The sequence below is a fragment of the Amphibalanus amphitrite genome, unplaced genomic scaffold, assembly GCF_019059575.1.
Source record: "Amphibalanus amphitrite isolate SeventyFive unplaced genomic scaffold, NRLGWU_Aamphi_draft 001664F_arrow, whole genome shotgun sequence".
NCBI lineage: Eukaryota > Metazoa > Arthropoda > Thecostraca > Balanomorpha > Balanidae > Amphibalanus > Amphibalanus amphitrite.
Window position 1 is genome coordinate 40,411 of NW_024883157.1, and position 13,364 is coordinate 53,774.

The following is a 13,364-nucleotide window of genomic DNA, read 5'->3' on the forward strand; positions in this document are numbered from 1 at the left end:
TGTGTTATTGTGTATTATTGGGTTTCTGAACCTGTTGATGGTATGCAATAAAAACAAAATAAATACAAGTGTAGAAGGTAACGGATGTGGGAATGGTAGGTCGTTACAGGTCTCGCGGGTTTTAGCGGTAGGTTTTGCACCTAGAAAATTTAGTGTACTTCAGGCTATATCTTCGTCGTCTTAAGCTTTTAAGTGTTGAAGATGCGATCGACTTGTTGGGTAACAAGCCGGCCACGATCGTGTAAAATTACTTCATTGTAGATCGATTAGTTTCTGAGATATAACCGGAAATGTAAAAGTGCCAAACCTACCGCTTAATCTCGCGAGACCTGTACAAATAAAGGCTTGCATAGTATTGACGGTATTGACGATATTTCGGAAAGTTTGGGCCCCCATCTTGTTTGGGCCCTTTTTCTGAAAACCTGCCCCCGCAAGGCGAAATCCGTGGCGCCGTCCCTGGTGCTGGGGGGGGGGGGGGTCCTGGTCGGCCTGTCCATTCGGACGGGCTAAGCCCCGGCGACTCTAGGCCCTAGGGTGTCTGCCCAGACAAATGTCTCCCCCTAATTCCTATCATTCTTCCGGCTCTGAAATGGTCTTGTCAGACCGAAAGGGCCTAACCCAACAAAACAAAAACAAGCAAGCAGCGTGCGCCAGTCGCAGCTGGGCTGGCTGTGCAGCGCCGGCTCTCGATGACACGTCTATGGCCGAGTGGGAATGGGCGTGAATTGGTGCGTGTGCCTGTACTATAGCATAAGTGACCAATCTGAGCTGTTTCTACTTTGATATATTGAGCCTGACTCTGGAATAGCCACACTTGAGTGGAACGGATCTAATTGGGACGTGAACTGAATAAATGTATGACTATGACTAAGCAAGTATGAGTAAGCACACAAAATGCAACATAAATCGGTTTCTTGGTTGGTGATATCACGAAAACGTGTTGGCAATAGTCTAATTATGTTACAAAAATGCGTGATAAAATTACTCAAATTAATTTGAAAATTTATAGATGGCGTCAGGGTACCGAAGATGGCAGGTGAAATCGATCTCCCTTTCTTTTCCGGGGTCCACCTATGATCCACCTGGCACCTCTTGTTCACTTGTGAACCTACAAAAAATGTTCATTTCAATCGCTATTGCATTTGTTATTTTACACACTTAACGTCATGATCTGAGTAGAAAATATTCGCTGTGTGTAATTACTTTCCAATACCTTCCAACATTCACTGGACGCGCCTAGATATTTTTTAATGTATAGCTTGCAAGTGTTCCAGAACTTAACTGAAATGAGTCACTCCAGGACAATCTAACTATTACCAAGCCGCTCATCAAATGCTACGTTGCATATCAATATCACACCCCTTTTTTGGACGCCTAGATCGTGCTATTATAACCCTCGCCCTGGCAGGGCATTTTTCGTAATGCGGCCTGGGGGGGGGGGGGGGGGGTGATCCGACCTCCTGGCATTTCGAAACTAAACGTCGTAGCGCTTCCCAACAAAGACAAGTCGATTGCTCTTTACGAGTATTCGCGACTGGTGATACCTATATTTTTATCCTAGGTCAATATTTGACACCGTTTTGGCTAGTCAACGATCAATTTACGGGGAAAAGCTAAAATTTTCCAAGCTATTTAGCCAATAATGGCAAATCCATGAAAGATATCAACATGAAACTTTCACGACCGTGTTTCCCAATGAATTAGCAACAAAATGATGCATAGCTCACTGCAGTTCAGTCAATACTGGCGTGACATAGTCCCCGGGAACACGAGAGTCACACCCGCCGCTGGCGAGGACGGTCCTAATTGACCTGAGGTGACCTTGTACAGATCGAGGAACAATTTTGAAAGCATTTAGATGAAGATTGAACCACAGATTCGGATTCAGGACCTCAAGAAACCCCACTAAACACAGACATGCGAGGTCAATGACCTTTGTTGACCTTAGAAATGTCAATATACAATGTAATGTTTCATGTCCTGTCAAAATCTGACATAAGTCACACAGAATAATTTCGTTCTTGTCGATGGGATCGCGTCCAGTTACGCCAGATGTACGATTTTGTCAAAAAGAGTCGGAGGTTTTACCTATTGTGAGGTTATAGCTCGGTGACCTGACATGACCCGAAAATATTTTTTACCGAAAGATTGAGCTGAAAGTTAGCAAGTAGGTAGGCACCCACTAAGCCATGCATATCCATGTGCCAGATTTGGGGTGCTGTTGCACGTGCGCACGTGCAGGGGTCGATTCCAGATCTCGAAGACGGCTGGACCGATTGCGCTCAAATTTGGTACACGGTTAGGGAGCAGTTGGTAGGGTGCCGTGCAAAAGTCAGTTGGGACCCAGTTGGCACGTGCGCACATGCAGGGTGCCGCTTCCAGATCTCGAGAACGGCTGGGCCGATTGCGCTCAAATTTGGCACATCACTAGGGACCGGTTAGTAGGTCTTGGGGTGCAGTGCACAAGTTATTTGGTGGTACCCCCTCGCAATTTCGCACGTGCAAGGCCCACCCTCCCGCTCACTTCGTTGGTCGCCCCAAAAGGCGTTTTACTGGTGTGCACGATTACTTTATAAAAATGCTGAAGTGTTGCAAGTGATTGACAAATATTGTCCAAAGCATGCTGCCTTTGTCCAACCAAATTCCGATTTGGGCATAGGACAAAATCGGAATTCTGAAGGTTCAAAATCCAATTGGCACCACTCTAACAGATGTGGTAAGGTTGTGATAGGTTTTACCGAACGGAGATATAGACGATCTGCACAACTGACGAGAGAAGCCAACCTCTGTCAACTGGCTGGTGTGCAGCAAGCAGATATTGATATTCTGCAACGGTTATTTTTGTTGTTGTTTTAATCTTTCTTCAATAAGGTACCTATGTTAGAGCTGTTGTGCCTATTTGTTTATACACCAAACAACATCGGTGATAGCCAGATAACTATTTCATGGCGTGCAAAGAAAGACTGTTCAAGTTACCCAACGGTCGGGTTATTTGAATACACCGTCACTTGACGGAGAAGCAAGGCTTTACTTCACATTTTTCAAAAAATATGTTCAACTTGAAACTTGATGCACTCTATGGCAATGACTCTTGTGAAGTTGTTCTTAGGAAAATAAAAATTTATTTCATTGGCTTCCACTCGCCAAACCCGCTTTTCCTATAGCTTAATCAAGGGATGAATCACTGGGTGGTTCTTTCGACCCCTCCTCACCCTCCTGCAATTGAAGTTAGCCGTTGGCAAAGACACTAATTCGTGCAGGGGCTCATTTTCACTTGTCCTTTTAATGTAATCGGTGACTTAAGCCGCCGGCCAAATGAACAAAAATCCATACAAACCCAGGTGATGCCACAGGCCCACGGCCCTCATCCCTGTCAGCGTCCACTCCCTCGGCGGCTTGTCAGCGTCCACTCCCTCGGCGGCGGCGGCGGCGGCCCGCCGTGCCGTGCACCGCGGCATGTTACCTCTCGCCGCGTCAGGGGCCGCGGGGCGGGACGCTACCCCCCGCTGCGACAGGCGACCCCTGGGCCTGGGCACCGCCGCGGCGGGCGACGGACGACAATAGCGCAAACAAAGGATGGGGCCGCCAGTCAGCCGGCGTAGTGAATGGGTAAATCCTTACTCGATAACACAGCAGGGACTGCTCCACGAACACGGGCAGGCCGTACGGCAGTAGACATTCGATGGAATAGGCGATTCGGGCGTAGGTCAGCCGGGCGTAGGTCACCCGGGCGTAGACATTCGATGGAGTAGGCGATTCGGGCGTAGGTCAGCCGGGCGTAGGTCACCCGGGCGTAGACATTCGATGGAGTAGGCGATTCGGGCGTAGGTCAGCCGGGCGTAGGTCACCCGGGCGTAGACATTCGATGGAGTAGGCGATTCGGGCGTAGGTCAGCCGGGCGTAGGTCAGCCGGGCGTAGACATTCGATGGAGTAGGCGATTCGGGCGTAGGTTAGCCGGGCGTAGGTCAGCCGGGCGTAGACATTCGATGGAGTAGGCTATTCGGGCGTAGGTCAGCCGGGCGTAGACATTCGATGGAGTAGGCGATTCGGGCGTAGGTCAGCCGGGCGTAGGTCACCCGGGCGTAGACATTCGATGGAATAGGCGATTCGGGCGTAGGTCACCCGGGCTGATCCCGTTCTCTTCGCCGGACCTGTACGCCCGCCAGCGGTGGAGGCGCATCCAACACCTGGCGAACGACTTCTGGGCCCGCTGGAGAAGGGAGATCGTCTACGCTGCACAAGAGAGACGCAAATGGACGAGGGTTGTGCAGAACATCGAGGTCGACGACATCGTTCTCGTCGTGGACGACGAGCGCCCGCGCTCGGAGTGGCCGTTGGCGCGTGTCGTCGCTACGCACCCGAGCGGCGACCACCTGGTGCGGAAGGTTCGCGTGCTCCTGGGCGGCTCCGAGTACGAGAGGCCGGTGCACCGCCTTGTGCTTCTCCTGCGGAGGGACTGTACGTGATTCCCCGTCGAGGAAGCCTGATGTGGATTGGTCAGGTCGACCAATCGAAGCACAAAGTGCTCAGTGATCTGCTACGGACTATATTGATCAGTGAGTGGGATGATCAGTGAGCGATCAGTGAGTGCGCGTGCAAAACTGAACTCGCCAGAGGAGCGTGACGATGTGTTGGGTGTTAAGGTGTTACGATGTGATCTCGCGTCGAGATTTAGAGGAAGTGCAAATTTTGTTCAAATTTGGGGGAGCCATGTTCCCGCATTACAATTTGCTTGCGGGTTTCCCCAGGAATAGCGCGGCGAACGCGGCCCTTGATTTGTTTGCGTGGCGCACTGCGCTTCGTGGCCAGTGATTCGGCGCTGAGATATCTGACACGTGGGCTATGCCAAAGGAAGGAGAGAGTAGGTGACAGAATAGATGATATTTATGATTATGTTATTATCCAAATGGTTTGCCAATATGTTACTGACTTGTTACGTTACTGATTTAACCATTTATTTGCTTTATTTCTCATAATTTTGGCTGTGATAATCTATGCTTTATATGAATGAGCGTCATATTTGTATCAATTATCGTTTTTATGGACTGATTGTTATTTATGTGTATTTTTCAGTTATTACGTACATCAAAGAGGCGACAATAGATAAATCCTATCAAACGAATCTTTTGCCTGCCGTAACACTTCATTCTTATGCAAAACAAACAATGCCCATTTACACGTTTCACAAACATCTGTGTCGGCGTGTTCTTCCTCTATTTGCCTCTATTCACACAGAATCGTGAGACATTCTTATGACTGGCTATCGGCACATGGTTTTCGTTTTCATGGGCTTTGCCGGCTAGCTTGATTGGCGTTATGTGTACCCGCGATTTTGCTAACGGACGTAAAAGCTGCCAAATGGGGTTATCAGTGCTGCCAGACCCCTGGCCGCCGTTAAAAACGGTTATTGGTCTCATCAGCCTTCTTAGCGCCGGTATCGCCAGCCTGGAGGACGGAAAATGTCACCGCAGGCGGGTATGTTAACCCGCGCGGGGCTGGGGGGGGGGTAAATTTTACCCCCCCTCGCGAATTTTTGCGATATCTCAAAAACGGCGGCGCGCAGCGCCGCCAAACTTTCAGTACCTTTTCTTACATCAATTTGACACGTTCCCTGAAAATTTGAGCGAAATCCGTCGGAAAATTTTTGAGAAATTGACGTTTTAGTGACGTCATGTTCGCCATTTTCGCCTCAAAAACGGCAAAAGTTCAAACGCCGCTAACATCTTCATTTTTAAAGGAATCAAGACGTAACAAAAAAGGTTATACGTAATTTTACTTTGTCTATCAAATGGCAATCTCGGTTTTTGAAAATTTTGGATTTTGGCCTAAATTTTTTCAAAAAACTGACTTTTTTGGGAAAATCATTATAAAATCCAAAATTTTGAGTCTATAAAAAAACCGGAATATATGTCAGAGAAGTGGTCTATGTGCACCTACATACCAAATTTTAGAAGAATCGGTTCAAAAATGTGGGAGTTATTCAAAATGTTATGACGTCACGACACACAAAATTTTTGAAAAATGACTTTTTTGGAAGTTCTAGACCTCGTACGGAAACAAAAATAGCACCATTCGATTCGCCGTGAAAAACTGCATCAGATAGACACCTTTTTAAGCCTTAACAACCAACTTCAAAATTTGACCTCACTTGACCTGACCTTGACCTGACCTCGACCTGAAATTCATCCAGAGGTGGTCCATATCACTTATTGAGTGTGCCTATTGAATTCTATGAGTAAAATGACCCATAAAACATGTGTCGCACATGCCCTTTTCTATGTTTTGTTTTTTGGTGACCTGACCTGACCTGACCTGACCTTGACCTTGACCTCTGAATGATATTGTATGCAACGAATATTGTCTTGGTAGCCTAAGAACACGTTTTGGGCGATCAGTCTCAGTCCATGACTCCATTCTCCGGCAACTACGGTGCAAGGCCGATACTGTAGAAACTTGCAATTTGTACCCTTGACCTGACCTTGACCTTGACCTCAAACTTTAAATTAAGTACATGTTTCTAGTAGTTCGTGATGAGAGCTTTCGATTGGCGTTTGAATTTTCCAAATCGGACCATTAGTTCGGGAGATAACAGGGGGGGTAAAATTTACCCCCCCCCCCCAGCCCCGCGCGTTCGGCTGGAGACCCCAGCCCCGCGCGGGTTAAGTCAGGCCTTATCGACTCGCCGGGACCTGCGCCCTTTTCATGATGTTGCTGTGAGTAAAACAGGTAGTCATGTTTGGTACAGGAATTAATAACGCATTAGCCTCAGATCCTCAATTACACATTTGTTTCCGTTGTAATCAAATACGTAACTAAATGATCCCGTCTGAGCACAATCCTTCATTGTTTTTTTTTTTTTTAACCTTCACCGGCAGCCGTCCCCGCAGCGTCTATAATTTATTCCGTGTTTTCACTAAAGTACCTCGCGCTCCCGTCACCTTGTCAGTGTAATTAGGTTCCACGTTCCCCGTCAAACAGGCCGCGGCTCTCCTCCAAGTCAACGGAAGACACAGGGCGACTAACGAGATCACCGAGCTAAACTGCTGAGCGTCCTCAGTCGTCTCAGTGCGAGCGAGTGCTGGACTGAACGGCTGCAGCACTATCAGCGTTCTGCTCGTATCTCTCACTCATTCACTCTCGCTCGCTCTCTCTGTCTCTGTCTCTCTCTCTCTCTGTCTCTCTCTCTCTCTCTCTCTCTCTCTCTCTCTCTCTCTCTCTCTCTCTCTCTCTCTCTCTCTCTCTCTCTCTCTCTCTCTCTCTCTCTCTCTCTCTCTCTCTCTCTCTCTGCCCCTCTCACTCCTCTCATTGTCCTTGCGTATCTCTCTTATTCGTCGTATTTCTCTCGCTGGATGTGAACGAGTGCTAATGGACCCTATCAGCTGAGTGGAGAGCCTCTCCAGTTGTTGTGATAAGGGGACACGGTCGTCGTAGTTGCCTCCGGCCGTCCCAGTGGGAAAATCAGCAGCATTGGCGAGTAGTGTGTCCGTCCCGTTACCGTTTTGTCGGGAGCTGCCCCATGCTGATAGTGCTGAAGCCGGGGTGATTAATCTGTCTGCTGGGTCCCCATGGGTAACCTTTTTACTAATACCTGTGGTGGCGGGCTGTCCATAGCTAGAAAAAAGAGCGGGGAGTGATGTGACCTAATGTGCTTGAATTCCCCTCCTTGAATGAAGTTCCATGGTACTTAACGTAGCCAGGTCACATGGGCATGGAAGGGCACTCCTGCATACCTGTTCCACTATGTTTCACATGGTGGACAATTCAATAGGTATGGGACAAAAAAAAATGGTGTAGATTAATGTGCTATTTTATATCCTGTCCCAGCATTACGTAATCAGATCTGACTTTTGCGTTGTGCCGATCCGCCCAACTCAGTACGGTGCCGGAGTTCCTGGAAATGTTCCTAAGGTCGGTCACGAAAAGTTTTGCAAAGCCATTCACTTATTGATGCAAAACTTGTAGATGCAGCCGCAGCCATTTGTTCCTGAAAGGCTATATCCTCCCTACACTGTAAACCAAATCTACAAGTTGGCTCCTTGTTACAAGTTTGGTTCCAATTCGCATAGGCGTCACCTTGTCGATACCTTGTCGATTCACCAACCCCAGGCTTGTTGGCCACCAAACTAACAGTTTGTCTACAAGTTTGGTTCCAATTCGCATAGGCGTCACCTTGTCGATACCTTGTCGATTCACCAACCCCAGGCTTGTTGGCCAACAAACTAACAGTTTGTCTACAAGTTTGGTTCCAATTCGCATAGGCGTCACCTTGTTGAGTACTAGTCTGGGCCTTGTGGGCCTACCAACTTCTGGATAGGCATAGTCGTTGCCTTGTCGGTTCACCAATCCCTGGTTTGTTGATGAACTAGCCTAGCCTTTGACTGGGCATTGCTAGCTTACAAATTGTCAACAAGTAAGTGTACTAACACTCTGTTCGAACTTGCTCTTCCTTACAATCGCTTTGTTTGCGTTGATACTTGATAACCTTAAGAACTTACGATTCGCGTTCGTTTTCAATTGCCACGATACTGATTCAGGAAATATTTTCTATACGGACAGGTTATTTTTTGGCTGGAGGTGGTGCACAAAACCATGACTGGCATCAGTTATTGCTCATGCTCAAAGGCTTGCGCTGACAAGAAACGAAATACTGATGGGTTATATAATCAATGAATGCATACATCACATCCATTCGGAAGTTTCTGGAATCATTAGTGTTTATTACGGTCACGTAATTAATACTATTGACTGGAGACAATTCCTAGTGCATATTTCCGAATGGATGTGGTAAATGCATGAGGTAGGTATACCCAGTAGGTATACCTATCGTGCACCGTCAGCATATAAGTCTTTGAAGCAATAACCGCTGCGTATGTGGAAGAACATGGTTTTGTGCACCGCATCAAGCCAGAAGTATAACATGCCCGTATGACGAATATTTCCTGAACATTAAGCATAACAATAATGGCAGTTGCACGATCACGCAGATACCTAATTCGAATAAATCATGATCGCCAACCAGATTAGCTTTTACAGCCCATATATGTCCATCAGTTAAGTTAAAAATACAAAGAGTTGAATTAAAGGCAAATAAATGTATTTATATATAAAAAACACCGACCGCAAAACATCTGCTCACATGTGCATGCACAGGTCTGGTCCACTTACATTGCGCGCGCAGGGGAAGGGAGGCGTCTCGACCGCGGGTATAGGCACGATTAGTGCGTCCCGCAGGCCAGAGGGGGCCTCACTCACAGCACGAACACCACAGTTCACAGATTTCACTTTTTACTGCACAAATGCTGGAACAGACCTCGTCGCTGCTCCAGGCTGCACGGCGGCCGCGCGACAACTGCTGGTTCGAAACCGCCGCGCCGGGGCCCGCTAACGGTTGGCGGCGACCGCTGATTGGTCCGCCAAGTCTGACGTCATGGGCGCAGCTGACCCTGGCCCTGTTTCACCGGTGATAGCAGCACGCTGCTATCACGTTTCGCGAGCTGACGTCATGTCATGACGCCATACTGTTGACGTGATGGGCATTTCCGGCGCACGATTGCCGCGACCTTGGCCTCGGCATTAAGTGACGTTCGAGCCTAAAAGTAAGAGTTTACGCAGTCATGATAGCATATTTATTTTTAATATATATATTTTTGGACATGATGTATTTAAAAGAAATTGGGTATAAGGGAAATTAGGACGGAAACTTCGAACATTTAGTTGATGACGTAAAATAATATTGCGGCAATCGTGCGCCAGAATTGCCCCTTACGTCAGCAGTATGACGTCATCACATTACGTCAGCTCGCGCAATTTGATAGCAGCGTGCTGCTATCACCGGTGAAACAGGGCCCATGTGTATGCTGACCAGCTGACCAGTACAAGTTAGGCGCCGGTTAAATAACCATGCGGCAACAAGTTTCCAAAACTGGTTAAGAAACAAACGTTGAAACAAATGTAGAGTTGGTCTGGATACTGAGAAGTTGGTGTGCATAGTAACTATTGACTCGTGGTTGTCACCTGACAAGCAATGCACCAGACAACGGCTTGTTTAAAAAGTATCAGTTGGTAAACATACCAAGAGATGATTGGTTATATTACACAAGACATGTCAATTTGGTTTACAGTGTACGTGCCATGGAACTTCGTGTTCGGGTCAGCAGCGGCGACTTTTGGCTCGCTCTATTCTCGATAAAATAGTTCAACACTCTGGTTCCATTCCTGCAATAGCTTAACCCGCGCGGGGCTGGGGTCTCCAGCCGAACGCGCGGGGCTGGGGGGGGGGGTAAATTTTACCCCCCCTGTTATCTCCCGAACTAATGGTCCGATTTGGAAAATTCAAACGCCAATCGAAAGCTCTCATCACGAACTACTAAAAACATGTACTTAATTTAAAGTTTGAGGTCAAGGTTAAGGTCAGGTCAAGGGTACAAATTGCAAGTTTCTACAGTATCGGCCTTGCACCGTAGTTGCCGAAGAATGGAGTCATGGACTGAGACTGATCGCCCAAAACGTGTTCTTAGGCTACCAAGACAATATTCGTTGCATACAATATCATTCAGAGGTCAAGGTCAAGGTCAGGTCAGGTCAGGTCAGGTCAGGTCACCAAAAAACAAAATATAGAAAAGGGCATGTGCGACACATGTTTTATGGGTCATTTTACTCATAGAATTCAATAGGCTCACTCAATAAGTGATATGGACCACCTCTGGATGAATTTCAGGTCGAGGTCAGGTCAAGGTCAGGTCAAGTGAGATCAAATTTTGAAGTTGGTTGTTAAGGCCTAAAAAGGTGTCTATCTGATGCAGTTTTTCACGGCGAATCGAATGGTGCTATTTTTGTTTCCGTACGAGGTCTAGAACTTCCAAAAAAGTCATTTTTCAAAAAATTTGTGTGTCGTGACGTCATAAAATTTTGAATAACTCCCACATTTTTGAACCGATTCTTCTAAAATTTGGTATGTAGGTGCACATAGACCACTTCTCTGACATATATTCCGGTTTTTTCGATAGACTCAAAATTTTGGATTTTATAATGGTTTTCCCAAAAAAGTCAGTTTTTTGAAAAAATTTAGGCCAAAATCCAAAATTTTCAAAAAACCGAGATAGCCATTTGATAGACAAAGTAAAATTACGTATAATCTTTTTTTGTTACGTCTTGATTCCTTTAAAAATGAAGATGTTAGCGGCGTTTGAACTTTTGCCGTTTTTGAGGCGAAAATGACGAACATGACGTCACTAAAACGTCAATTTCTCAAAAATTTTCCGACGGATTTCGCTCAAATTTTCAGGGAACGTGTCAAATTGATGTAAGAAAAGGTACTGAAAGTTTGGCGGCGCTGCGCGCCGCCGTTTTTGAGATATCGCAAAAATTCGCGAGGGGGGGGGGGGGGTAAAATTTACCCCCCCCCCCAGCCCCGCGCGGGTTAAGTCAAATATGTTTACGTTGTCTTTCTCTTCGTGTAAGGCGTAGCCATTTCATCCGCAGTCAAGTCATGTCAGCTGTCAAGCTATTAGGCTGTTAGTTAGATGACACAAGCTGTATTATTTAAGTTGTTTCAGTTCCACTTGTTTGCCAAATTTCTTGATAATGCTTAATTAGTTTACCGCTGTTGTATATTCATTGTGAATTCAAGTCTAGTACTTGCATACGAAATCACTCGTATGAAACCATGAAGGTCAAAAATAGTCGAGGAACATTTGGCCTCCTTGACACAACTCAGCCACATTAGCATTAAGGTCGCTTGACATCCCCGTCTCTCCTGCTTTTTCATCATCTATCCAACATCCACCAGAACTGACGTTAGTTTCTATTTTGGCCGACAGGTGGCGGTGATGATAATGACGTTCATGTCTGTGGACCGGTTTCTGGCCATCGTGTACCCGATGATCCGACAGAGAGCCAGTAACCACATGTCGCGCACGGTGCTGGGCTTCATGTCGGTCATCTGGACGGTCGGCCTGATCATCGCCCTCGTGCCAGGTGGGTACGACGGGGCCAGACTGTCACGGTCTACCCAATGATATCCCATAATATCAGGACGCTCGTAAATATTGTTCATTTTGAATTGTAATGGTTTTCAATATATTTTTGATTGATTAATTGATTGATTGCCGCGGCCGAGTAAAAAATGGCAATCTGGTAATGAACTTGATTTAGGTAGTCAAAACAAATCAGATATCAACTACAGCTAAATTCATCAAATAATGAGCTTGAAATAATACAGAAAGGAGACAGGTATATGTGTGATTATGTGTGATTGTGTGAAGTAACTAGTTAGAGCATAACTTCAATTTTTCATAATTGGTTAAAAGTTATCCCGCCTGAGTGACCTTCGTTTGTTGGCTGACCGCAGTGTTCTACTGGAGAAGCTACAGCACCTTCTACGGCATCAACGGCATCTGCTTCCCCCTGCACGTCCAACGACCGGACTTTGTCGGCTGGAAGTACTCGGCATTCATCTTTCTCGGCATCAACGTCTTCAGGTAAGTCTCCAGTTACAGCTACAACTATTTATTTCTGAGTGTCCCTTCAATGTTCTAATGATTTATTGCAGTTATAGATTAGACTGTGTACCTATTCAGGATCGTATTTGATTGAAATTGTGGTTAATTTTTTTGCATGTTGGAAGTTATCAAAAGGCATTCTTCAACAATAAACATGTGCTAAAGAATCTGATCAACACTCGGCTCACCGGCTTCCATTCTTTTTCATCAAATCTCTCGCCGCAATGCATTATTCCACTTTTCAGCTTGCCCTAGATTACTATCGTGCCTTACTCCACGCCTTCATTCACCGGCACTTTGGAGGCGGAGAGTGGCGCGGATTTGCTACAGGTCGCAATGGGAACGCGTTTCAGTGTTCCATCGCGTACCCTGGCGTGCCCAGTGCTCGGCCATGAATCCGGCGCTGAAATTTCTGTTGTCGCACTGCTCCCGAGACTCGATTACGTCCGTGACGACCGGGGCAGGGTGGAGGCAGGGTGGGTGGAGGGTGCTACTTCCATTCATCGTCCGACTCGCCACGTGCCTTCAGGTGCCACAGTTGAGCGCCGTACCGGGCGCATCAGTGACGTGCCCGCACTTGTTGGTACTTATGTTACGTTTTGCTGATGGGTGGCTGTAAAGACGTGCTAGAGGACTGCTAGTGCTAGGCTTTCATATCTTAGTTCTTTTCTTATTCACGGCAATTTTTAATGCGATAATTGGAAAGGATTTACATAGAGACAAATACTCGTGTTACGCCTAAACATTAATTGGATGGAAGCGTTTAACTGATTTATATTCCTCTTTTATAATGCAATGTCACTTTTATCCAATACCTCGATCTCAGTAGTGTTCGGCCACTGTTGTTTTTAGCACATTGCCAA

The 13,364-nt window shown here is 46.6% G+C and overlaps 1 protein-coding gene and 1 long non-coding RNA gene across 2 annotated transcripts in view; both read left to right on the forward strand.

The window, feature by feature from the left end:
• Positions 1–13,364, forward strand: part of LOC122374502 (relaxin receptor 2-like) — a gene marked incomplete at its 5' end in the record, with an annotated part of 73,059 nt that overhangs the window by 38,217 nt on the left and 21,478 nt on the right. The window contains 2 exons of the mRNA XM_043353298.1: positions 11,821–11,977; positions 12,351–12,480. Coding sequence (XP_043209233.1) covers positions 11,821–11,977; positions 12,351–12,480 — 287 coding nt within the window. The remainder of the gene's footprint in view (positions 1–11,820; positions 11,978–12,350; positions 12,481–13,364) is intronic.
• Positions 4,048–5,119, forward strand: LOC122374500. Its single transcript, XR_006255234.1, has 2 exons — positions 4,048–4,862; positions 5,075–5,119. It is a non-coding gene; the product is annotated as an uncharacterized LOC122374500 (long non-coding RNA).